This window comes from Acromyrmex echinatior, chromosome 9, assembly GCF_024713525.1.
Source record: "Acromyrmex echinatior isolate Ae372 chromosome 9, ASM2471352v2, whole genome shotgun sequence".
Taxonomy (NCBI): domain Eukaryota; kingdom Metazoa; phylum Arthropoda; class Insecta; order Hymenoptera; family Formicidae; genus Acromyrmex; species Acromyrmex echinatior.
The window spans coordinates 5,176,722-5,202,521 of record NC_141860.1 but is presented as its reverse complement, the minus strand read 5'-3'; the positions used below and the strand labels follow the sequence as shown (position 1 = coordinate 5,202,521).

The 25,800-nt window shown below is 31.9% G+C and overlaps 1 protein-coding gene and 1 long non-coding RNA gene across 6 annotated transcripts in view; one reads left to right on the top strand and one right to left on the bottom strand.

Moving 5' to 3' along the window:
• The window catches only part of vn (membrane-bound neuregulin protein vein), a 400,698-nt gene that overhangs the window by 36,263 nt on the left and 338,635 nt on the right, over positions 1-25,800 (bottom strand). The window contains exon 5 of one of the 2 annotated variants that reach the window (XR_015546113.1): positions 10,006-10,064. Coding sequence is in view for 1 of the 2 variants with exons in the window: in XM_087409320.1 (XP_087265446.1) it covers positions 9,938-10,064 (127 nt within the window). In the remaining variant the exon portion in view is untranslated. Of the gene's footprint in view, positions 1-7,234; positions 10,065-25,800 lie in introns of those variants that run through there. The other variant, XM_087409320.1, reaches the window with a different exon arrangement.
• The window catches only part of LOC147908525 (uncharacterized), a 404,067-nt gene that overhangs the window by 54,480 nt on the left and 323,787 nt on the right, over positions 1-25,800 (top strand). For all 4 annotated transcript variants that reach the window (XR_015546122.1, XR_015546124.1, XR_015546121.1 and 1 more), the window contains exon 2: positions 2,658-2,749. This is a non-coding gene — a long non-coding RNA (uncharacterized LOC147908525). The remainder of the gene's footprint in view (positions 1-2,657; positions 2,750-25,800) is intronic.

The following is a 25,800-nucleotide window of genomic DNA, read 5'->3' as shown; positions in this document are numbered from 1 at the left end:
CTCGATAAATTGCTGCTATAATCGTTATTATTATTGTCTGAATCGATGCGAGGCGACCGCGCTAAAGCGTTAACGAACAATTAACAATTCAGAATATTGTAATCTCTCTATGTGTCACGTTTTATCTTGCGAGTATTCCTCTTTGTTGATGTTTTAGTTCTATTTTAATTGGACATACAATCAAATCGAATTAAGAGAATTTGCGAAAACATTATTTGTGAATAATACTATTAAATCAAAACAAATAATTTCGAGAATTTAATAACTAGATTACTTATACAAAAGCAAAACGCAATAAAATAACAGTTATAAAATAATAGTTACACATACGTCAAAAACAATACTTTATCTTAATGATACGTTAGAAATGATACTTTTATTTTACGATTTTTATATATAGATTAATTATATGTAAAAACATATAAATTTATAAGAATGTGTAGGATTAAATCAACTATATTTTGTATAAAAATCTATTTTGTATAAAAATTTTGCATGCTCCAAATATCTAGTTATATTTCTTAAGTTCTTTTTATCTCTCTTTCTCTAATAATGTTTATTGTTAAACTTTTGCAAATCTTTAAAAACGATTTTTGTTTCTTCTGAGTGATTGATAATACAAAACTAGAGTCTTGTATTAAAAGCTTCTTTCATTGTTATTTGATAAACGATAGTCTCTTTGAAATTTCGAGCTTTCAAACGGAACCCTCGAGAGCACTTCTTATGAATTTTGCGCAGTCAGCATGTAGAGTCCGCGAAATCGAGACTGAATGGAAACGCAAGAGAGGCGATATCTGCTAGTACAGTTTCCAAGTTTCATACGTTTAAGTACTCGCAAATTTCGGGTTTTCCAATTGTCTTCGAGCTTATGGATGATAACGGAGAATGTTGGGTCGGCAAGAAGGCGCAAGCGGAATATTTGAAATTTGATAGGAAGATACTACGAGACAGCGTCATAAAAAGAATCTTCACTCTGTTTCCAATAAAAGTGGACTTAGTTTTTGCGGCATATAGCCAGTTTTTCGTAATCTTCCACCAGTTGTTGGTAACCAGCCGACATCTTGACTGGTCCGCTCTAATTTTGATTTTTTGTGTTTTATTTTCTCTTACTTTATGCATTATTTCATTCCTTGCGATTCTTCCGACATGTAGAATTTGAGAATAATTACGCTTTTTAGGTTTTCACAACTGTTATCTTTAAAGATACCAGTCTATTGGCATTAGTAATGGATGAACAAGAATACGGCGATATAATCTGTAAATCTGAGAATAATTAATTAATATTCATTAAAGTAATAACATTGATTAGATATGATACAACCATTGACTTAAATTTTTATAATTCTATATCACAGATTTATTTCCATCGCGCGCACAAGTAATGTCCAATAATATGCTTTTATATGGCAAACGTGGAGAGTTATTAAGAGTTTATATTATTAGAATTTCGGTTTCAATTATTATCTAAGACATTGTGCAAATGTCGTCGAGGTTTCGTAAATTCCCCTCAGAATTAAGTCAAAAAGTGGGCTTATTCTCTGTACATCTTCAACGTCCGCTGTCAATTAGTCGGATATATCTAAAGGATATGCTCGTCCTGGCACGTTCATGTCAAGTTTCCGTCGTAAATGAAAGTTGAGTATGAATACCAATGGTCATGTAATAGCGAAGGATAAATTTTGAATGAGTTGCAGAAATTATAAAAAATAAGACAGCTAAATTATTTGAATTATACAGATTTGATGTGTTCCAGAAATATGTAATTAATCAAATATCTCTAATTATCTTGATTCTTCTATATCATGCCTATCTAAAACTTAATTCACGAGATAAACACTTCGAGGCAGAGAGAAAATAAAAAGAATAGATGCTAGAACTCGGTAGAGTGACTAAATGTTCTAATATCCTTTGTTTTATATCTGTTTTGCTTAACGAGACGACGGTAACGTTTAGCTAGCAAACTAAGTTTTCAACAGACCTGTGTATCCTCTGTAATCTAAATTCTTATTAGCAACGCTATGTAAATATGTTATATTAATATTCATAGTTTTGAATAAATTAAATTTAAAATATAAAATTTTTTATATTATCAATTTAGTTGCATAGATAATTTAATTTCTAAATTTTGTGATACAATTTATATTTATGTGTGATAGTTTCTATATATATTAAAATTTGCAACGCTTAATATCGTTATGTAATGAGAAAATGATAAATAAATTTACGTTTTAAAACTAGAAAAAAATATTTTGCAAATAAAACTTTACGTTACGCATACAATATTTAATTAGTAAAAATATATTATGTATGAATTTAGAATCTTACTGCTCCAGATTCATACATAAGTATATTCTTACTAATTAAATATTATTATATATTTATAAATGTCAAAGTAATTATAAGAATAGTAGAGCAATTATAATGAGGAAGTGCTATAGGCGTGTAAACGAAGGATTCCAAATTCTAATCCGGTCACATCGTTAATTTTTTTTTCTACACTAAGTGACAAGAATGTTTTCGTTATTCACACTAATTAGAAAGAATATAAATAAAATTATATTAACAAACTTAATTAACAAACTAAGTTCACAAACGTTAATCAATATAAGTATATGTCATGATATCTATTTTTAAGAAATTTTTATTTATTTTTTCAGATACTCGAGCCGTAGTAAAATGTGTACAACAAAGTAACGGTAATCCAGTTAACGATGATAAGAAATTTTTAGTCAGTACCGATAAAAGACAGGTAAGTGATAAAATTTTATAATAGCGGATAGTAAAATTTTTAAGCGTGTATTTTTACCCGTACGATTTTTAGGAGAATATTTTAAAAGCATTAAAATTCAATGTACTTTTCCCTTGTGGCGATTTTGAGTTTTTTGATGCATGGTTGTCTTTATTAAACTTTCATCTAATCGAATCTTGAATGTATTTTTATCGTGCGGAGATGAACGTAAAAATTGACGATCGACAAAGTGCTTTGTTCTCTATATTTTAAATATGTGAATTGGAATGGATTTCTGTTACGTGAAAATTTCAAAGAGAATAGTGCTTATCATCGATTAAATATAATCATCTCTTTTTTTTTCCATCATTATTATGAACGTTATTCGCCGGCACAATTAATTACATTTCTTGATAATTATCGAGACAATTAGTTATTATTCGCTTTTATCGTGCTTTTCTGTAAAATCGATTACTGTTCATATTTTAAACCCTCATTAAAACGCATTTTGAACTGTTATCACTCGCAAATTGAAGGCTGCCGATTGAAATTCCTATGATTTTTATATAATCATCAATAATTATCTTAAAGATAGACATTTTATTTAAATCTCCTTGCAATATACTGGTCACTACAACGTCTTCCTCAAGTTCTGCATTGATCTTACATATTTTTGGAAATTCAAATTAGTTTAATAAAACTCATTGTTGCGACTCAGGAAGAAATCCTCCGCGATCACGTAGAAAACTATTTTTCTTGCCACACCAGACAGCTTTAATATGGTGCACGTGTCGTGCCATAGTATTCATACGTTTTATTCCTTCCCGTGGCGGACGTTATTGTGTGTTTTTCATAAAAATCTGTAGCGCACAAAAGATACCGTTGAGGGTGTCCAAGGATACATAATAAAAATACGTTGGCTGGACGTAGCAAGAGCGAAGAATGAGAAAACAGACGGCTTTGTATAAAACTAAAACATATACGATCAAATTCCCGAAAAGAGTTTTCCTCAAATATTATTATACTAAGATTTCCTCCGTAGTTAACGTCATTAAATTGTTTTTAATTTTTATCAGTATATTAGTTTTCTGGTACCATTTTTTAAAATAAAGTTTTTATAACGTTTATATTTAGCTTAATTTTTATCTATTATAAAGTCTTTTTATCTATTAAAAAGTATTTATCTTAATAGTTCAATTAAGTTTATACTAAATTAAATTTATATTAAATTTAAGTTTACATTTCAAACTTATCTCTATTATTTTATATATTATATTTTACATTATCAAAATTACGATTTTTATTATATAATGTATTTTGCTTATTAAATTAATTATATTAATTAATATACGAATATAGTAAAAGTAATATCTTTAATGTTTCTAGAGAATTTAATATAAAAATAAAATGAACCTCTTTATATTTAATGCACATGCACAGTCAAATATTAATTCAGATATTTTTATATTTTTATGTATTTAAATACTTTCAAGAGAGTTCGTTAGTTTTATTATATTCTATTTAAATGTATGTTACATATTTCTCGAAATATAATTCATTTAAATTTTATTTTATATATACGTTAAATATTTTATTTTATTTTCATATTTCTAATCTATATTTTTCTATTTATGTGTATTGATTTATCACTATGGTCATTTTGCCTAATTTATTTGTCGAATCACGAATTTTCGGTCGTAATTGAACACGATTGGTTTCACTACAGCAAAGGGTGTCCAATAACATAACACGTTTGAGAAGTTTCCGTTTCGCGGCTGATAATCAAAGCTATTCGTATTAAATGCGCGTAAGCAAAGTTTAGAGTAAGACGAGCCCACATTTTCGATAAGTTTCTATCGATAATGCGATCCTTCTTAGGCCTCTCTCGCCATCTCCCATCGAAGAAAGTTGCTTCCGGGGCACGAAGTTCGATTAAGAGAAGCGTTTACGAGGATCGCTGTAGGGATAGTCTGAACTTTATGGACTATAGAGAATTTTTTATGACGCGCTTGCGAAATACATCGTCAGGATCGAAAGTGAATATTCGTGTATTCCATAGTTATTTCCCGCCCTAACTCTGTTTCTCGTTTTCTCTCAATTTTTCTCTTTCTTTCGATCTATTTTTTAATCGAAACAGTTAATTCAATTATCTGCGAAATCGATATGATTCGCATTTCTATCGCATTTCTATCAAAACAAGACAATCCACAATTGTCTGTGTGTAGTTACAATATAGGATATTTTAAATCGGAGAACATTAGAATAAATTTTTATAAGTCGTTATTACAGAAATATGAATGAATTCACAGTTACTTTTTGAAAATAATCAAGAATTTGAATTGTAAGTGATTGAGATTAAAACGTTGCTTGACATTTATACTCTAATTTTTAATTAAACGTCAATCAGTCTTTGCTTTAATTTAAAAACATTTTATTTATACCTTGTCTTATATATTAGAATAATTTAATTAATTGAATTAGAATAATTTTTTATATTCTATTTTTCTTCTTCCTTTATCGAGCTTACGTATATTGTGTTTCTTGAAAGATTCATCCAGTTACAGTTTTACTTTTCATATTTTTCTATTTTATGAATTGAGAGCTGCCGCTTTGCTTTATCACCAGTTAAACGTAAATAAATGTACATGTCATTTTCCTCTTCGTGCTTCTGATCCCATCAATTTTCACTCTCTTATGGTTATCCTTTGACGATTTGGAAATTTATGTCGTCCTCTTGCGTATTTACGCATCACTCTCCGGTTTTCCGCAAGAAGATACTCGAAGAACTATTTCCTGGAAAGGAGGAGTGACTTGTCCCAAAACGACTCGTCAGGATGCAATAAGATGCTGAAAGAAGCAACGAGTCATGCCTCGAGTATGAAAATTTTTCTCTATGTATTCCCTTGGAGGTCTGTCCTGTCTTAAAACATTTTTCACGGCGGAAATCTTATTTCCTGCGAGTGTGACGAGAACGATCAATATGACGTAAATACTTCGCGGTACAAAAATGCAACGTATTGTTTACGAAATCAGTTTCCGGTTTTGGTTCAAACTAAATGTCGATTTGTATTTTCTGCTGAGTCTGAATTTGTCTCATTGTATTATCTCCACATAAATATATATTGGGTCGGGGAAGATATTTCTTCGTATTTAAAAAAATTTTTTGCAAAAGTTTTTTTCATTTATTGCAAAATTTTTGTTACAATTATATCATTCGTTAGAGCAAGTTTCAGTTTTAAGAATCTGTTTTTTTAATTGCGGAGCATTCTGATTTTGATTGCTCCTTTACTTAACTCGCGAATAACTCAGGAACAAAAAATCATAAGAACATTAAATAAAAAATGATTTTGTAGGTAATTTTAAGCTTTCACGTAGGTGATCGAAAATTTTTGTAAATTTTTTTGGGCACATGAGAGACCCCCAAAGTGAAAAGAAAATTTTTTATTTTTTTCAGCTTATAGTTTTTTAAATGTAATACTTATCAAACTCACAGAAATTCAAAAAATAATAATCGAAAGTAGAGATTTCAAGCTTTAAAATCTTTTTTAAATTTTATTTTTGACGAAGATATTGTATATACAATTTTGAATTAAAAAATACGAAGAAACTTTTTCCCCGATATTTATATAAAACAATATATATATATATATATATATATATATATATATATATATAAAACAATATATTGTTTTATTCTTGTAATATATATCTTTATAATTTTTGCTGTCATGCTTTTCAAGTAATTTTCAGATGTAAAGGGAAAAACCTGTCATGTAATTAATACGACGCTATGTAAATGTGCTTGTAATGTCGCGAAATGAGTCAGTTGGAAAATTCAACGACATTCAAGTTGCGTAACGTTCAAAATTTACATGTCGGCGTCGACAAAGCAGTCCAAGGAAACTAAAATGACGTGCAAATTAATGTTTAAATGATGATGAACACAAATTAGAAAGCAAAATAAAAATGCACCTACCTGTTTGAAGGCAACAGAAGAGCTGATAAAATCTTTTGCCACTAATATATGATGAGATATGAAAATATTTATTTAAAGAGAATCTAAATAAGAATTCTGAAAGAAAAAAAATGGTAAAAAGAATTATATTAAAATCGGATTATTGTATAATTCTATATCTACTTTTCTTATTTTCATTTGCAAACACTATTCTCTTAAACTACATTTTTTAATAAAAAAATATGATAGAATAAAATATGATGTATAAATATAATAATAAAAAATGTGACGTTTGAGATACACGAAACAAAAGAAAAGAAAATTGACGCTTTTTAATTAAAAATATATCTTTTGATTTAAAACATAAAAAATGTATATATGATACATAGGTTCTTCTTCCTTGGAATAATTTCCGATATTATACTCCGTTCCATTTTTGTAGAATTAGAGGCGAAAGATTTCGAGCGCTCTTGTATCCAGTTATCGTCAGGTGAGGAGCGTGTAAACGAAAAAGTGCAGAAAGGTCAACAGAAGATTAAGAACAAAGGCGATTGCCGAGGTGATGACGTTTAATTGTAAATCAATAAAATTAATGAATTAAATAAATAAATTAAAAATGTTTATACACATATTTATATATATAATATATATATAATATAATATAAAACATAAATAGAGTCCTGCGCGTACGAGACTGTTGGAGAACAGCGCGCATCTCTCGCTCCTGTAACTATGTATCCATTGTTTTTACTTGCACACGTTATCGTCGTCGAGGTTTCTGATGGATGAGATCATTATTGGTCTCTCTTGATAATATCTTTCCGAAGATTCGCCCGATACACAACTTCCAATTCATTGACACGATATTATTACCATTCCGTTTCACAAGAACTCTCGTGAGCTTTTTAATTAAAACAGAAATAAATGAATATACCGTCAATGATCCTTCACATGTATTATATACTTTAAGGATGGAGAATTTCAAGATTAGATTTTATTAAAATCTCAAAAACCTCTTGACCGACTACCTCGTGTCTCTATCCTCATCGAGATGAGATTTCATCATCGCGAATTCCCCTCTTTCCGTTCTTATCTCCCTCTTTTTTTCACCTTTTTATCTACCTTATATTTCTGCTTTTAGCTAGCCTAATGCGCGTTATACTATCATATTTTACATTAAATCGTTTTTTGCCCTGTGGTCTTTCTCCCGCGACTCATTCTGACTGGCCAATTTCCATCTCCTCCTTTCGCACCATTTTTCTATTTACGCAATCCCTAATTTGCGATTCAACAAACTTCGGAAATGTGCTACTATAAATAAAGACGTCACTGCTGTTGGAAGTCTTCGATTCTCAGTGAAGACTTAATTTTTTTCTATCGACTTATCACATTGAGTTATCACAATGACATCATTGTAGAATGTGACATATTTTCAATTATTTTATCAATTGTCACATCTACGTGATCATTGAGAATATTTTTTTAGCGATTTGACATATCTATTAGAAATTTAGTTCTCTAAATAAATACTACATTTCGTTAAAATGTCATTAGAGTGAGCGTAAGAATTATTTTTCTAATGCGTTATGCAAATAAGAATGTTTTTAGACACTTTTTAATATTTTTCCAACCAACAATCATTTTATGTACGAGCATTTGTTACTTGCGCTTGTTTTTCGAAACATAAAGACGGAAAAATCATGGGTTAGGATTCTCTCTTCATGTTCATTGCATTATTTGAACATTTTGCCGGTCTTCCAACAGCGGCGAACATGCAACGGGTTAGTTTCCTAGCCCACCCGCGATTTCAATAAAACTGAGCCGTGGAATAATAAAGTCGTTAAAAAAGGTCGGAAGAGAAAGATAATCGGCTTGGCGAAATGCAAGTTTGATCCGTAGAAACTACTTTCAGAGACGGTTCTTCCTTTTTTTTTCAAAAATAATTAATAACTTTTCAACATTCCATTCGTATTTCTTGCTTCAGGCTAGTTATTAATTTCCAAGAAGAGCCTTCATGGATCGAAATGTGAATCAAGACTATCATCTATCTATTGAAGCCAAAAACTTGTACTTTTTCCTTAATTTTTTTTCATACTTACATCGCTTTACGACGTGATCTTATCGACGTTCGATACTCCTGGACCACTCAAGCCATACATACGTCGTGGCTTGATTGTGGCTTTAAAGAGAAAAGAATTTGTCGAGAGGAGGAGTGAAGGCCCTTTACGTTCTGATCGTCTACTAAGCGACAATCTCGTTGTAGTCGCGTCCATCCTTGATCAAGACTTTGGGCTCTTTGGTATTGTTCTCCGATTCACGGAGACTACGGAGAAAAATGCGACACAAACCGCCTCACAGGCGTGCTTCTATGTCGTCGTTCATGGACGGTGTTTTTTTTTATCTAGGTCAAGCACCGTCATTCGAATTCGCGAATAGTTACTCGAGAGCTCTCCCTCAATGATACCCCATCGAAAAGAGCATCGAGAGAGTCAAGAGACCAACTTCTTTCCTTTTTTTTTTCCTTCTTTCTTTCATACACCGGCACACGCTCATTTGCACATTCATGATCTCTCGCACCGTCGTCCATTCTTTCTGTCATTTCCATTCTCTCTTTCTCTCGCCAAAGAATTTGCCGCGGAAGCGCGAGTACATCGCGTAATGATATTTTCTAGAAAGAAAGTACTGGTAATAACGCTCGAAGAAGAGAAACAAGAAAAGAAAGAAGTGGAAAGGAGAGTAAAAATGAGAAGAGGTAAAATAAAAAGATGTAGAAAGAAAATAGAAGAAGTATCCACACAGAAGAGAAAGAAGAATGAATAAAAATATATTATGATAAAAAAGAAGAGCAAAAGGAAATAAAAGAGCGTACAGAGAAAGAAGAATAATAAGGAAAAGGTGTATAAGTAGCGTCAGCCGTAGAAATTGAAGAAGGTACGAATGCCCGGTCCAAACTATTTGGAACCTAACTTGTTCTTATTATTATAAAATACATAGGACCCGTCCTAATGCCCGAGATCGACGGATTCGAAATTCGTCATTTCTAATTCTTTATCTCAATTTCTCTCCCTTGTCTAATCATTTCGCGTCCGTGTTTCTGATCCGCCTACTTTTCTTCGTTCATACGCTTTTCCCTTCCCTCTTTGGTCGCGCGTTGGCCCTCTCACGACTCTATCTCGTGGGTTCCTACACTGCAGTATACCGCGAGGGTAGAAAAAGGTCTACTCATGATTAAAAAGGGCCCCGCGCGATTATCGCTAGCAGTAGTACGAGGTAGAGAGTCCCAGCTTGCAGGAAAAAGGTGCCCTACGCCGGTTATACACACTTCCGGTGCTGCTGACATCCTTCGTCTCGCACCGCAGACCCGTGAAGCCCTCCGCGCATCTGTAACAGAAAATTTGAACAAATCAGTGATCAATTAGTTTGCATTAAAGTGATCATATTTTGCAAAATATGTAGTAGAAGGACAAGAAAATAGAAGCAATATTTTTGTTATAATGCTATAATAAATGTTATAATTATGCTTTGCAAAGTAATAACATGATATTACTTGATTTTTAATTAATCTTTATATATATATAGGTATCTAATGGAAATTAAAGTCGTCATTTATTTTTATTGCCTTTAATTGTCTTTTTATCGATTTTCAAAATTTTAATTTTTCTTTCCATGCTATCCTCTTTATTTTTATATTAGAAATTAATTTTAAAAACTATATTCACTATTTTTTTAAACCATTAAGCGAGACATCTAATTATGTGGATATAAATACAAACACATTTTTACATATACAGGGAATAGAAAAAATAATATGAACGCTTGGAAAATATACTATTTATTAATTTTACTACTTGTTTTATCAATAAGAGGTTACCAAGAATATTGTATTATTTTTTAGTAGAACATCTTTTAATTACTTATATATACATACCTATGTATATATATATATATATAATATTGGAGATAAACATTTGCTGCTCACTCTATCTAAAATTGATCTCTGTTTAGAGAATTGCATTAATTAGGAAAGATATTAAAGTTTTTTCTAAAACTTTAACATCGTTTCTAGCTAATGCAATCCTCCGATTTAAATATCATCGAATTATTTTTAGTTTTAAAGATCAAAGTGAGATTTCCTCCTCTAATATCTTTTAAGTAATTATAAACGATATTCTGCTAGAAAAATGATATAATATTCTATTATAGTAGTTGCATGTAGCAGTTGCTATACATATAATTATTCAAGTACGTATGATTTTATTCTGACAATGATAAAATATGTGTTAAAGATAATAAATTGACTTCTTATTAATAAAATAAGTAGATATATTTCCTAGGTATTCATATTATTTTGTGTTTATTCGCTGTAAAATTATATCTTTATTTAATCCTTCGGCAAAATGCATTTTAATTCTTCTGTCAATAATAACAGTCTTCAGAACAGAGCACATTTTTATTATTCCAGCTTACATAAAAAACTGAAAAAGTTCTGGTACACTTGTGAAAGTTTTAACAATGAGTTTTTACTATGATAGAAGTCAGATTATATTTTATTTACTTTTTACAGATTTAAATTTATTTACCAAGATTAAAAATAAAAATATTGATATCTTTAAAAACTCCAGTTGCAGAGAGTTGATGCATATTCAATGTCTCTATTTAATCTTAATTTAATCATTATCTTAATTCTCAATGATACTGCCTTAACCAGAGTGTCTCGCTGACAAAATTTATCGTTCATCTCGGGACTTTTCTCAGCAACGTATGTGAAACATGAGTTTCTTAATTTAACTAAATGTATGCGTCGTATCAGAACGCGACGGGGTCTGCAAAAGTGCGGGGGAGACATGGATGGAGACGACGGAGATTTCGAGAAGAGACAGACCGATGCGTCGTTTCTTTGGAAAAATAATGTTATGCCGTCGTCGTCTATTTAAAGATTGCGGTTAACTAACCGCGACGAGACGTTCGAAAAGCTACCACGGAATTATAAGAGTCCGGACGTTCTCTCGGTGTCCGGATAAATAAATTATAGCACGACTTTTCCTCTACCAATCTTCCTTGCATTTTGATTTTTCCTTCTATGGGCGAGTCATTTCCTCATTTTTCAATTATAAACGTTGTCTGTCGCTATCTTTGCCCTTTTGTCTTTTCGCCATCGTCGCTCTATTGAATTTTACATCTACAAGAAATTAACAGTATGAAAGCATATTTTGTAAAACGATATACACGTAGCGAGTCTTGCTCGCCTCATATTAATTTTTTTAGAAAAAAAGACATGGATTAATTCATAAAAGTTAATCAAATCTAAAGTCGTGCTCGTGAATAGATGCATAAATATCTGATAATATTCTTGGCGGAACGTATGCATCGATCCTTAATCCAGCATTGCGATCGCCGTAGAAGTCTGGTCTGGAGAGAAGGTACCTCTGTCGTAGTGTCTGGGTGCTCGGCGGTGTGCGATAAAGTGTATTTTTGTCACGACAAATTTGGAGCGTCTGAGACTTGGCACGTCGTTTTTATTTCGTGAAATCGCATGCATAGGTAAAACGAGAGCGAGGAAAAAAGAAGAGGAAAGGAGAACAACGGAAGGAGGAATGAAGAGAAGCGAAGGGAGGGGAGAGAGAGAGAGAGAAGGAGGCAGGAGGGACGGAAAAAGGGAGAGGGAAAGAAGGAGGAAGAGAGAGGAAAGTAACAGGAGACATATGTTAAATTAAAGGGTTAACGCGATAAATATACGTAAGATCGAGTGTGAAGACCGCAATGATGATGGGTCATTTTGGACCAAGATAAACAATTTATTTAACGTTTGGAAGGTTGAGCAAATTGGACTTTTCGTAAACCTGATTTGAAAATTTTTCAGCGCTGCTTTTACAGCGGAATTTACGAGGACCAATGTTAAATATACCATCCCTCTTCCCTCTTGCCACGGAATTTACTGCCAAACGAAATAAAACAGCGGCGTAGATAACACAATTTATTGTACCATTCACTTAAAGCCATTAACGTGTCCCGCTAACTTTGCCCCCCCCCCTCCTCCTCCCTTCTCCCTCCCCCCGAGTAATTGGTCTTCTGTTGAGATTTATCGTAATCATGCGTGTATTCCCTATGCCTCGGGCAACTCTTTCACACACGCCACAGTAAAGACTAACTCATGATTCGAAATGACCAGCAAATCGTTCGTTTATTTACAAGAATTAGTTAGGTAAGACATATATATATATATATATATATATATATATATATACAGTGAAATTTGAATTGGATAGATCTGAAGTAATGCTCAAATTACAAAAAATTTTGACTGTAAGGTATGCTAGAAAAAAATTGATAAGCAAAAAAAAAGAAATAAAGAAAAGATATATAAATAATGTAATGATTATAATAAATAATGTAATGATCTGTGATGATATATAAATAATGTAATGATGTGATGATATATAAATAATATAATGATTATAATAAATAATGTAATGATCTTTTCTCGTAACTAGATATATTGCGTTTTTTGTCAGCATCTATGCATATCGTTATCTACGTGTATTAATACATTTACCCAAATGAATCCCCGAGATTCGTCCTCCGTGCAATTTTGGTGAAAATTGGAGAAGTCATTGACAAAATTCGAGGATATCTTTAGAAACATCAATCTGAAAATTTCTCGCGTCTCTGTCTTAATTATTTTTATTAACGAACGGAAATGAAATATCTTCGATGAGAATGATCCTGGATGGTAGTTAAAAATCGTTTTTTCCCGTTGACAAATATGGGGAGTAATTCTTGGTTAATTTGTGTTACAACAGCGTGCGAATCGTGATGTACAGTGTACTTGTAAAAAATCATGAATGTGACTCAATTCAAGATCGTTAGAGAAGATTGTGGAAGATCCATTTTTCTTCCGCTCTCTAAATGTCGATTAATATTTCACTTTTTGAAGATTATCTCATGAGCTTTTAACAAGATAACTATTTTCGTCTCTCGAAGTCTATCTACGACGATCATAGTAACAGCTATGATAAACTCTTTTTTAAATTGAAATTTAAAACTTAATTCACAATAGGATAATATACGTATTTCTTTCATATTATGTTATTTTGAAGAAATCTCATATAAAAGATGTATCGCAGTCTTGGAATATCTTATGCAATACGCGCTGAAAAATTTGCTTTATGCAGCACATACTTTCTGGTATGTATAATTGAAAATTGCTCGACACAATATAATGTAATAATAAATATAAATGTTAAACTTAGTAGGTTATATGCCCCAAAAAATCATTTGCCAATGATTGATTAACTATATATAATTTATATTTAACCATTTAATATTAATTATGAAGTATTTTATATTTATATATCCTTACATTAATAATTAATATGTCTCGCAGTGAAATTATACGATATTTGAGGTATACTTTTAGATAATATGATCTTTAAATTATTGAATAATTTAGTTGTACAAAAGAACATATGAATTAAAATATACACTAAGAAATAATTCATTTCATATTAAAATAATGAAACTTTTAAAATTTTAAATAAATTCCGAATTAATGAAAATTTGCTTAAAATTTTTCTGAAAAATTCGATTTTGTTATATATATATATATATACATATATTCTATAATTTAATTTAACGGATTAAACTTTTTTAATTTTTAAAATTATATAGATTTATAACTTTTTTTATTGTCATACAAAATATTTAGTGCTGTACTCTACAAAAAATACTATGGTTAAATAACATCTCGTATAATTAATCGGAGAAAAGCACGACAGAAATTTCCAACGTTGTTGTATTTATTAAAATCATGAGCTGACCACTGTTTTAACAACATACGGACGAAATTCGCGATACTTCACGAGTTAATTTTTACAGAAAACGATGCTTTAATCACATTTAAGCTGTACAAAGGCTGTAATGGCGACAAGTGCCGACGAGATGCACGTAGTCCGTAGTAATAACTCAAAACGTTTTTCCGTGTGACACTATGGATTAAGAATAAACAAACTAGACAAAAAATTAATTAAAACTCAGAAAATCCGTGAGAAAAGCGCGGGAAATATATTCCGACGAATGTTGTCTTTCTGTTCTCAGTCTGAACACAGTCGTTCTTTTTTTCTCAGTATTAATTAAAAGAAGCACAGCAATCCCGAAGAAAGGTGAATCGCTTTTTTCCGAGGCCCGCATTTAAACGTAATTTTAAGGAGGCGGCTTTCCTTTTATAATATTTTTTGCAACGACGGTAGAATCTTGTAATTGTAGTTACAGTGTCAAGTAAAAAGAATTTCTATATATTACGTGAGATATTTCGATCTATGATCTATTTTTCATACAAGATTTTTTGACGAATTTATGTATTCAATTTTATTGCGATAATTTGACATGAAGTTTAAAAGTCGACAGTTTTAGTATATTTGGTTTTAAGAACCCAAGTCAAATAAAGTCACATTATAAATAAAATTTAAAGTATCAACATGTAGATGCTATGTTTAATTCAAATTGGATATGTTTAAAGCTGATATTCAAACGATGCGATTACTCAATATATCTTCGATATATTATGAATATGTGTCTTCTTGTACATATGTGTTATGAACATGCATGTTTTAAGATTAATAAAGAATATAATGTTTATAACGTAAACAAAAACTATTAAGTCTCCTACAAACTGTTGATACTCTGAATTATGGAAATATTAATTCTAATTATGTAATCAAATGTTTTTATGTATCAATCAAATCAAACAAATTGGTTTATTAAAAGAAAAATTGAATATTTTTAAGAAACAATTAATTCTTAAATGCTTCAGTTTCACATGAGTGTAACACATTCAGTATGGCATACTCAATTTTGATTGTTTAGAACTTTTATAAAAATGAATATATTGTAACAAATATTTTTCCATTAAAACATTAAATATTAAAAATAACGGTAACTAGCAAATATAATATAATATGTATGTATATTTATGTTAATAAAAAGTCATGAGCAATAAAGTAAATAAAAGTTTTGAAGAAAACCATTTTTTGTTTAATAATTGTGAGCATGTCATACTGAAAAGACGTTTAAGGATTAATTTGCAAATATTTGTATAAGATTAAGACTTTTTGATTTTATGAAATCTATTAGTTGTGTTTTAATCTGTAATTCAGAAACAATTTTGTATGTGTAGAGAGAGAGAGAGAGAGAGTTCCATATTGCAATAATAATGCAAATATGCAATGCTCATTTACAATCTTAGAATATTATTTTCTTTCTTATTCTTCTTTTTCTTGCACAAACTGCACATTAAATTCTTTTAATAACACGATCTCCTTTTTCTTTTTCACATTTTCTGGAACATTCATGTGTGCAGATAGAATGCGTTTTCGCGTGAGCTTGAATGCTCAGAACAGCTCTGGCTATAATATACCGTACTTTATGTCGAAACAGGCTGCGAGTCGCACTTTTCCACCCTTGCTTGTGCACTTACTTCTCGCGGGGTAAACTGGGTTACTTAGTTGCTCGTATAACAGCTGCATCTACACTTACCGCGCATACAAACGCGGTTGAAGCAAATCTACTAGAGATCCTGTTGCACCTGCACCTTCTTCTTCTTTTATCTTCCCGATCTCGTTGCGCCTCCGGCTTTCTCTTGCCCCCATTTCCGTTTCCGTTTATTTTTCCGTTTTCTACTCCACTTTCGCACCGACTTGGTGTCATTCCAGAGGAGTGAAAATAGAATTTAACTTAGTAAAGAGAGAATTTTATTTTTTAATTTCGGGTGTATTAGACTTTGGTGTTTATGAAGATATTTAAGAACGAAGTTAAGCTCTTTATTCAGAAATTGAGATATTATTATTGTGTCTATATAAAAGATTTAGATGTCGCGAAAAAACAGTACTTGTAAATAGTTGTCAAATATTTTTGAAATTTCCGTTAAGAAGAAATCAATCATTTTAATATAATGGTCGAATTTCCAATACTTCTTTTTCAACTCTATATATATCTGAAGTTTATTCATCGCTGAAGACAGCGTGGGGTGGAAGCTAGGTGCAAACGTCGTCAAAGGGTGCCAGCTGGCAGGACAGGATACCGTCTGGGAAATTGGGACGTCGAGCGGCGGTGTTCGCTCTCGATCATTTTCCAACATCGTCTGTCGACTTCCTCCCTATGAAGGCAGGTGGAAATGTAGGGTGGCGGTAGGAAGACACGATATCTCCCTGGTGCAGTCTCGACCAGGAAGTTCGAACAGCCTTCCACGTAAGTCCAGTGGAACTTGAATTAGCTTGACTGCAGCCAAGAAATGACCACGTAATTTGATACGACGCGGTTTGCGTTGATGAGCAGAGGCGTTCTAGGAATTTAATTTCACCAGGCGTTTTAGTTAGATTGTGTAAGCCCGATAAAGGATTAAGCCTGATAAAGGATTAAATAATATATTGTTAGATCTTTTTAGCGGCGAAGATATGTCTTATTTTTGCGATTAGAAAAAGATTTGAAATTATTTCGCTCAATTTACTATGATGTGATACTCTTTGTTCTTCTTTATGTCACTTATTAATTTTTATTTTTTTTATAAAAATTACTGGAGTTTCTTTTTATAAACTGCAATATTCATATATTTAATTTGTAAAGAGTCACCTGTTTTTTCATTCTAGCGGGGTGTTTTTATACTCCTGCGGCGAAAAAAATGTGAATTGTAAAATTATTTTGTATGGATATTGAAAGTTTAATATATTTTCGTTTTTTAAATAACTAATTTTTTTTACGAATTTTTAAGTATGCAATTTCATCCATATCCGAAAACCTGCAATGAAAAAGCGTTTATTTATAAAAATCTTTATTTTCTAGAAATGCAGTCGTCAGCTATTTAACATGCTTATTCTGTTTAATATTTAATTCTTATTTTCTTTTAGAAAATTGTAATTAAATCCATATTCATAATTTTTTTTTTAATAAGTAAGAAAATAATCAATAATATATTGTTAATGATAGTGATTTTAATTGAGATGTAAATACACGCTAAGTAATTATTTACGACGTAAAGAGAAACGTGTGACTACTTTTGGATTAATGTTTCTTAAAAAAAAAGGTTTATTTTTGTGAATGTAAGGGCAAAATAAAATCTTACATTTACATTTATTTAGCGTCTAAATTTACAAGTGCAGAAGTAATGCATTTGCATTTCTTTTCTATTTTTGTGAAGTCGAAGTTGCTGTATACGTTTTATGTGACGATTTCGTAAGCAAAGTTTGTAGTTTGCATGCCATTTACGTCAAAGTGTTGATTCTCTCTAATCAGTTAGACAGTCTAATTAATTACATGTGTCGCTCACGAGAGGTCTTAAAGCGAAATTTACGTCTCCTACATGGATTCCTTGAAATCGACACTTTGTATAAGAGCTTTATATGTATCGAAAAAGGTTGCTTGTGCAGTGTTGTGATATATCACGATGTCGAAAAACTTTCCTGTAACTCCCGCCGTGCGCTTTCAATAAGAACGTTCGGCGGAAGAATTCCATAGGTGTTCGGAAATAAAAAAGTACGGAAGCGGAAATAATAGCGTGGAAGGAGAACGGAACGTGTAAAGGCAAAGGGAGTGAAAATTTTACGGCGTCTGACTTGCGATCGTTGCAAGAGCGCGTCCTCCGTCCAAGCGAGTAACGCTTCTGCCTCGAGGAAACTGCACGATCTTTCTCTAATTAATTAGAGACGCGTTTAATTAAGTTAAATGGCCGGGTTTTGCCAGTCGGGCGGCGTAATGAAACTACGAGCTCGAAACTACTACAGTGAACGTCTAACGACGTGTACGATGCATCAGTTTATGTTTATATTGAAAAAATTATAGATACATATTGAACTTGAGACTTCGTCGTCTTGATAATCATTATATTTTTATTTTTTTTAATCATGTTCTAAAATTCGAATTACATATAAATACACATATTGTGAGAAATTTCTTATCTTATTTTTGTTAATATTTTATTTTTATATTAGTAATGATCTCTATTTTATATTTCTCTCTTTAACATTCTGATATATTAATAATTACCTTGTCAAATTATATAATAATGGCAAGTTTTTGTCTTGCGTGCTCAATTAAATTTACTTTCAAAGAAAAAATATTGAGTGAAATCCTGTTAGAATTAGAGTAACAAGAAAGCAATTAATTAGCTACCGAATGAACCTTCCGAATGTTCAAAATTCTTAATCTGACGCGACAAACCGATGATAAAAAATGACATTTATCATTACATTGAGAAGCACTTCAATTCGATTGAGTCAATGTGCCGGATAATTTGAGCATCTATCCATTCATGCCTCGCCAAGAGAGCAATACTTCGGCAAAGTTTCTTATAGATAACTCTGGTCGCTCGCTTCTTATTTGGAGCGCTCTTATAAAATCATGGAATATATTGCGTCCGATAACTCATTCGCGAAGATCCACGTTTCTTTTGTGATTACTGAATATTGTAATATGTCAGGATTAAATATAATATTCAATTAAATCATATAATATCATACTATTATATAAAATAAGAAATTTAAATGGAAAAGAAATTTACGAAAATTGGGCAACGATAATATTTTTGGATTTTAGTATTTTTAGGATTTTAGTATAATTATATTATAAGGTACTTTTTTGTCACTTCGAATAAGAAAGATTGATACAATAATGATAAAATTCGTATGAACATTAAGATTTTATGTAATTAATGAAAATGAAAGAGTTTTAAAATATCTGACAATGAGACATCTAAAGCAAAAGATTAAAGAAGAGAATTATATATTTAATTAAAAATTATGTAATTAATTTTTATTTTAGAAGAAAGTGAAAAAATTCTTTCATTTTATATTATCAAAAAATTTTAAAATTTTTATTATTTTAATTTATATTAAAGTAATTTATATTAAATCACATATCCTTATCACATTATTTTAAACAACATTTAGAATAATGTAATGATTTTAAGGATATTTTTTTAAGGATATTTTGCAGCATTCAACTTTAATATAAATTAAAATAATAAAAATTGAAAAATTTTTTGATAATATAAAATGAAAGAATTTTTTCACTTTCTTCAAAAGTAAAAATTAAATATTGTATATAACTTTTAATTAAATATATAATTCTCTTCTTTAATCTTTTATTTTAGATGGTTTAAATACTTTAAAACTCTCTCATTTTCATTATTAATTATAAAAATCTTAATGTCATACAATACATATTTTGCAAATATAAATCTAAAATGTGTAAAAATCAGCTGCAATAAGCTCGCGATTCGAAGAGTACATCGTTGAGCACAAGATTGTATTTCTTTGCTTCGTTTCGTCAATATCTCGTTTTCATCCCACGAAGAAGTGTATATTCGATCTTCTGAAGTTGTTTACACGATTGACAGGGTAGCTGCTGTGGATAGATGGCAAAGGTGGATTTTTGTCGCGATTACCATTTATTGGCACGTCTTGAAAGCTCGTCGCGACGCGCAGGATCGCGGTGCTTGCGTCGGACAGCTCTATTTCCTTAAGCGACGGCTGGGGGTAGTTAGAGGGTGGAAATGTCAGGTAGCATGGGCTGGTTGAGCGCGGGCCCGGCGGATGGTTCCAGGCGAGAGACCCGACTCAACTTCCGTCTCCACGTGCGTTGGCCACATATGTCACTGAAACTAACTTTTGCGAGTTCTCGCTCTTGCTCTCGCTCTCCGTCACCTCCCATCGTGATTCTCCTTTGCCCATCCTACCCCTTGAGACTGCCCACCGATCACGAGACGACCGCTCGAATCGCCATATTTTGGTCCTCGCAGTAAAGCTTTTGCAGCGGTGGAACAATCATTTACCGCGATGCTTTTGATATATGACCGTGAGGAAATAAATGTATAACGCTGGTGTAGCTGAGAAGGATTATATAGGATATCCTAAACATATTCGTCATTTCCTTTAATCTAATAATGATTTAGATTGTCGCTGAACTACTTTATTGCAAAAAGATTTCTGATGTAAAAATGGATCAAATATAATCTTATTTAAAATTTATTTTAATTCTACAAATTTTTTCAATATAAGAGAACGTTGACAAATTTTAAGTATATCAGTGAATTATTTGTTTACACAATTTTGCTATGGATTACATTTATATAATTTAAAATATCCAAAAAGGATGTTTAAACGACGATCTTTTTCTCAAATTTTCATCGAGAAAGAACGAATTTTACATATATTTGTCAAAGATTTTGATGTAAGAAGCAATGGCAATAAAATCAGAATAACTTAGCTGTAAATTGCAACACACGTGAGATCGTAGATCATTGGTCTTGGTGAAACGCGAAGTGGTAGAATTGTAGATCGCAGTTGATGAAACGTTTCCATTCGGAGCGATGCGTTCACCATGAAGACGCGTGCTGCACGGCATAAGAAATAAATCACACGTTTCCACGTGCGCGCGTGTGGAACGCGCAATGCACGAGGCGACGTAATTAATTAAGGCGAATCGCTTCGGATTGTTCGCGCGTTTTACACTTGGCACGCTGAGTAATGGCGCTGTTGATTAATACGTCCTGCAGATGTTACTGCGACGTAAACATTAAGACTTTGTCGTGTCGGCAATCGCATTATCATCCTTAACAGTCTTACCAAACAGGAGGCATGCTGCTGTTTCCGAAATTATTTAAGATTGACTATTTTATTAGTTTAAATGTTACGTTTAATTCAGATATCGGTGGTATTTTTTTCTATTACGTCAAATTTTATTTCTATTTATCGGGAAAAAAAATCAATTCTAAAAATTTGTCAAAAAAAAAAGTAAGAAATTCTGAAACATATTCTATACAAATTATATTTTTCATTTATTATTTTATATTGTTTGTTATTATTTTAAAAATATGACTCTGTTAAATTAAAAAGAATCGATTAATTTAATCATTTTTCGTTTTCTATACAATATATTCGATCGAAAAATCCGATATTTTGTAAAAAAACTCTCGAAGCGAAGAGTTAAAATTTTATAACTCACGAGAAACGGGCAGTAGCGAAAAGTTGAAGTGATTTTCATTCGTTACGAGAAGTGCGATCCAGAGGGATGTGGCGATAGCATCCGGTCTATGTCGTTTTTATTAGGTGCCCCAGATCTGTTTCCAGTTCCCCCTTCATCCCCATGATCCCCGCATATTCTATCTTCCCGGATGGCTTCTCTCTTTTTCGCTGCCGATCACAGCGGAGTGCGCGCAACGTCGATAGTCGCCGTTATTCGACCATAAATTCCGTATCGGCGTTAACGCGAATATACAGGGTAACGCGCGGCTCTGTACAAAGAACCGAAGAGACCCTCCCCCACGTCCTCTTTACGCGACGTCTCTTTCTGTTTCGTCGTGGCAAAGAGCCATCCCTCTTTCAGCTTTACCGTGTTCCTCCCGAAATTTATTCCTCCCTCTCGTGGCTCGCAACCCCGTTTCTACCCTCCTGCGACGTGCATGTTCGCGAAGCAGAAAAATCCACCCTCGCGCAACTATTCGTTCGAGGCCCGCGGTATTATTTCGCGAATAAAAGCTGTGCGATTCGGTGCGGTATCAAGCAACACCGCAGGCAACGCTATTTTACGAGAGCGAATTGCATTTAATTTATCGTTACTCCGCTAACGATGGCTGTAAAGCATTCTGAACTTCCTTTTTTTTTAATTCAGGATTTTCCGTCACGTATAATGTGTACATTCGTATTGTATTTTTATTTTTAACCGGCGTAATGAGGAAGTCTTTCTTATCACAAGTGAATTGAGATCGCAATAAGGTCTTAAATAAATTGACATTTTTTTAAGAATCAAATAAGATTTTAGTCTGTACTTGTACAAATATGAATGAATATTTTATATGTTACTTATTTTTAATTATGAGAATTAATTAATTAACATGAAAAAAAAAATATTTTTATTTTACTTGTATTGTAATATTATTGCTTTAATATTTTAATTCTCATCCAAAGTAAAACATATTGCGATTCTCGAACTAAATTTACTATCACATTTGCTGATATCCATGAAATGTTTCATTTTTTTAATCGAACGGATCAGAATCAAGGCGCGAAAATCCGCAGCCGTTATTTTACTTCAAATCCTTTTAGAGTGCCATCCCTCTATCGGCTTTACGCCATACGTTGCTCGAAATTTATTTCAGCCTGTTTCACTCGCTTATGCTTTTCGCTTCCATGATACTGCAGTTAAGCGATTAAATCGGTATAATAATAATAATAATAAATACGAGATTTATTACATTATTCTATGTAAAGCTATTCCTATATCCAGTTGGTTGCACTCAACAGAAGTTATGGTTTAATGCGTTTTGCTCAAACAAATCATCGGTTAGTTCCGAGCAAATAGATATTGTATAAATGAAGTTAAATGTTATAGCTTAACTCCATATTTTTTGTATTTAAAAAAAACCCACATTTTTTAATAGACAAATTAAATTCCGACGTGCAAAATGAAGGTTACACGTCATAAATCTGATTAACTTCCATAAAAATTTCTTACCCTTTTTAAGCTTCGAGGCTATGTGAACGTGACTTCGTAAGTAATAAAATGCTGCTGTAGAATGAAAGTAAAGGCGCGCGTGTCACACGAAGCTCGTGGCTCGTTTTAATGTTCACATTACTTGACCAGAATGAGTACGTACACGAAACTTTCGCGAAACACGGCGTCTGTACTTCAGAGAAGATTTCAAATCAAATGTTCAATTCTAGCAATTTTTATACATCAAATATAACATTATATTGTCGTTATTTATGTAATATACCAACGTAAATAAATAGAAAAAAAGATTCTCGTTAGTTTTTACATTATAGATCGTTTTTTATTTATTATTCAATTTTGCTAATTTATGTATAATTTTCAACTAAATATTAAACAAAAATAATTTATATATTTGTGTGAATATATAAAATTATTTTTATTTTTTTACTTATTTAAAAAAAATCGATGATAGAAGTCATCACAATGAAAGCAACACATTACGTAAATTTTGAAAATATTGTAATATTATAAGCAATTCTGTCATTATTACGAGAAAAAATTTTTTACTGTCTTTAATTCGCTCTTATAACATTATCATAAATTCCGCCTCTTTATTATCGCACAGAATTCATGCGCACAGCGTGATAGCAAATTTTTTTGCATTTCCCTCCGTTATCCGCAGGGTGCGCCCGATATATTCAGTATGCTTTTCTCCTGCACTCGCTCGTAAAAAGGAGGATGATATGCTTTCGCTTTCATGGATACGTGAGCTCCAAAGAAGATATCTCTGCCTTCGGGAATCTACGATCCTCGTTCTCTTACCTTCACCTTTTGTCAAGGATAGGAAATACCGTTTGCAGACTGGACGTCGCTAATCCATAGAGTTATTCCGCGCGATCGTCTTCTTACTGCGTGATTTATACGGATCTTAGAGCTACAGGTGGATTTACACCTCGTTGAGTTTATATGACCGCTAATTCGGTTCTCTAACCACGTATTTGTAAGAAAACGTGACATTCTTGAAATAAATTCTTTAAGTACTGATTTTTTTATCGAATTTTGTTCGATATCTAATAAGAACTTCTTTATGATTTATAATCCAAAGAATAGACTTTAAATTGTCGAATTTATTTTTAATTATTTCTCTTCCACCAGTATTCTGTATAACTTCCCTCCCATAACGATTCGAATTTACTAGGATTCTTTGTAATAATTATCTTTGTTTAATTATTTTTTAATTAAAATTTAAAAAGTTAAGAAAAAGTTAAAAATTTAATTTTTACGAATCCCACTCACTTGTATAATGAACAAATTTCTTATTTTCATTAAAAATGTATTTACACATTTCGTTTTTTTTTCTATTAAAAATGTAGCTACAAAATACGATTCACTTGATATTCATAATAGCAGTGTAATGTCTTTTTCATTCAATATTTATCGTTCAAATGATCAAAAGACGTATTAATTTTTCAGACAGTATTTAGATCTCATCTATACGTTTTTTGATTCGACGTTTGAGAATTACACTTGGTCGTCCATTTTTTCGTAATCGGGAAAACCATCGTCGATTCCGTGGGAAGCGGTGAGTGAAAAAGCTTATCTCCATTATATTAAATACTAACTATACGAGACGAGGTTGTCAACCTATTTTAACGATACTGCTTGTCGCGTGTACAATATAAGCTATGATGGTGGCAGCAAATATTTACGGACGATGTTTGTCGGTTCGTGTGTGCGTGAATATGGGTGTGTGCGTACGTGCGTGTGTCGTCTACGACGAAATTATCCGACGATGACGACGAGGGGAGGGAAAGGAAGAATATTAAGTTCTGTCGAAGCAGCGGGATAACCGCGCCCGCTATTAAATATTGCGGATTATGTCCGCTTGAGAAATTCACGAGAGGCTGAAACGTATTTCGCGCGGTGGCGTTAACTCATTCGGGATCCGTGCGAATTGTAGTAATAATGGCTGTTTCGACTCTGGCGAGTAAATAAATGCCGCAGCTGTCGTTTAACGTTAATATTTCGTACATCGTTTATTCGCAGACGCTGTGTACATTTTTTTACTCTAAATATTATAAGCATTTTGATACGTCAAGCGAAACGGGTTTTGTAAATAACCACGAAATGTTCCTTTCGCCATATTGACGGGTTTGCTTTAATTAAAATATCGGTTATTTGATGTATGTTGATAACGACAAACTCAGTTATTCTTCTGCACAGTTGTTTACATTACGAGAACGCAATAATTTATCGTGGAATTGTAATTTATATAGCACTCAAATCTTTTATTTATGTTATTAAATAAATTATTCTGCATTGAAATAAACATTCATTTCCCGCAATTTTTTTGAGATAAGTAAAGTACTTAATGAAAGATGATTAAAGTAAGGTATTTAATAAAAAAAATGACCGAATTTTTGTTTCTTTGCGTCTCTGAGAGTTTGCTGTGGATATTGGATATGATGTGATCAACATATGTGATCCGTACTAATTTATACTATCTTTAAGTTACGCGTGCAAAAAAAAAATTATTCGCACGGAAAAATTTATTCGTTCTTCGTGTCCTTTCTTCTCTCTTGAATGCCAGACTGTCTACTCGACCAGGTGTATCTTTTTGGCGAGATTTTTGGCTCGC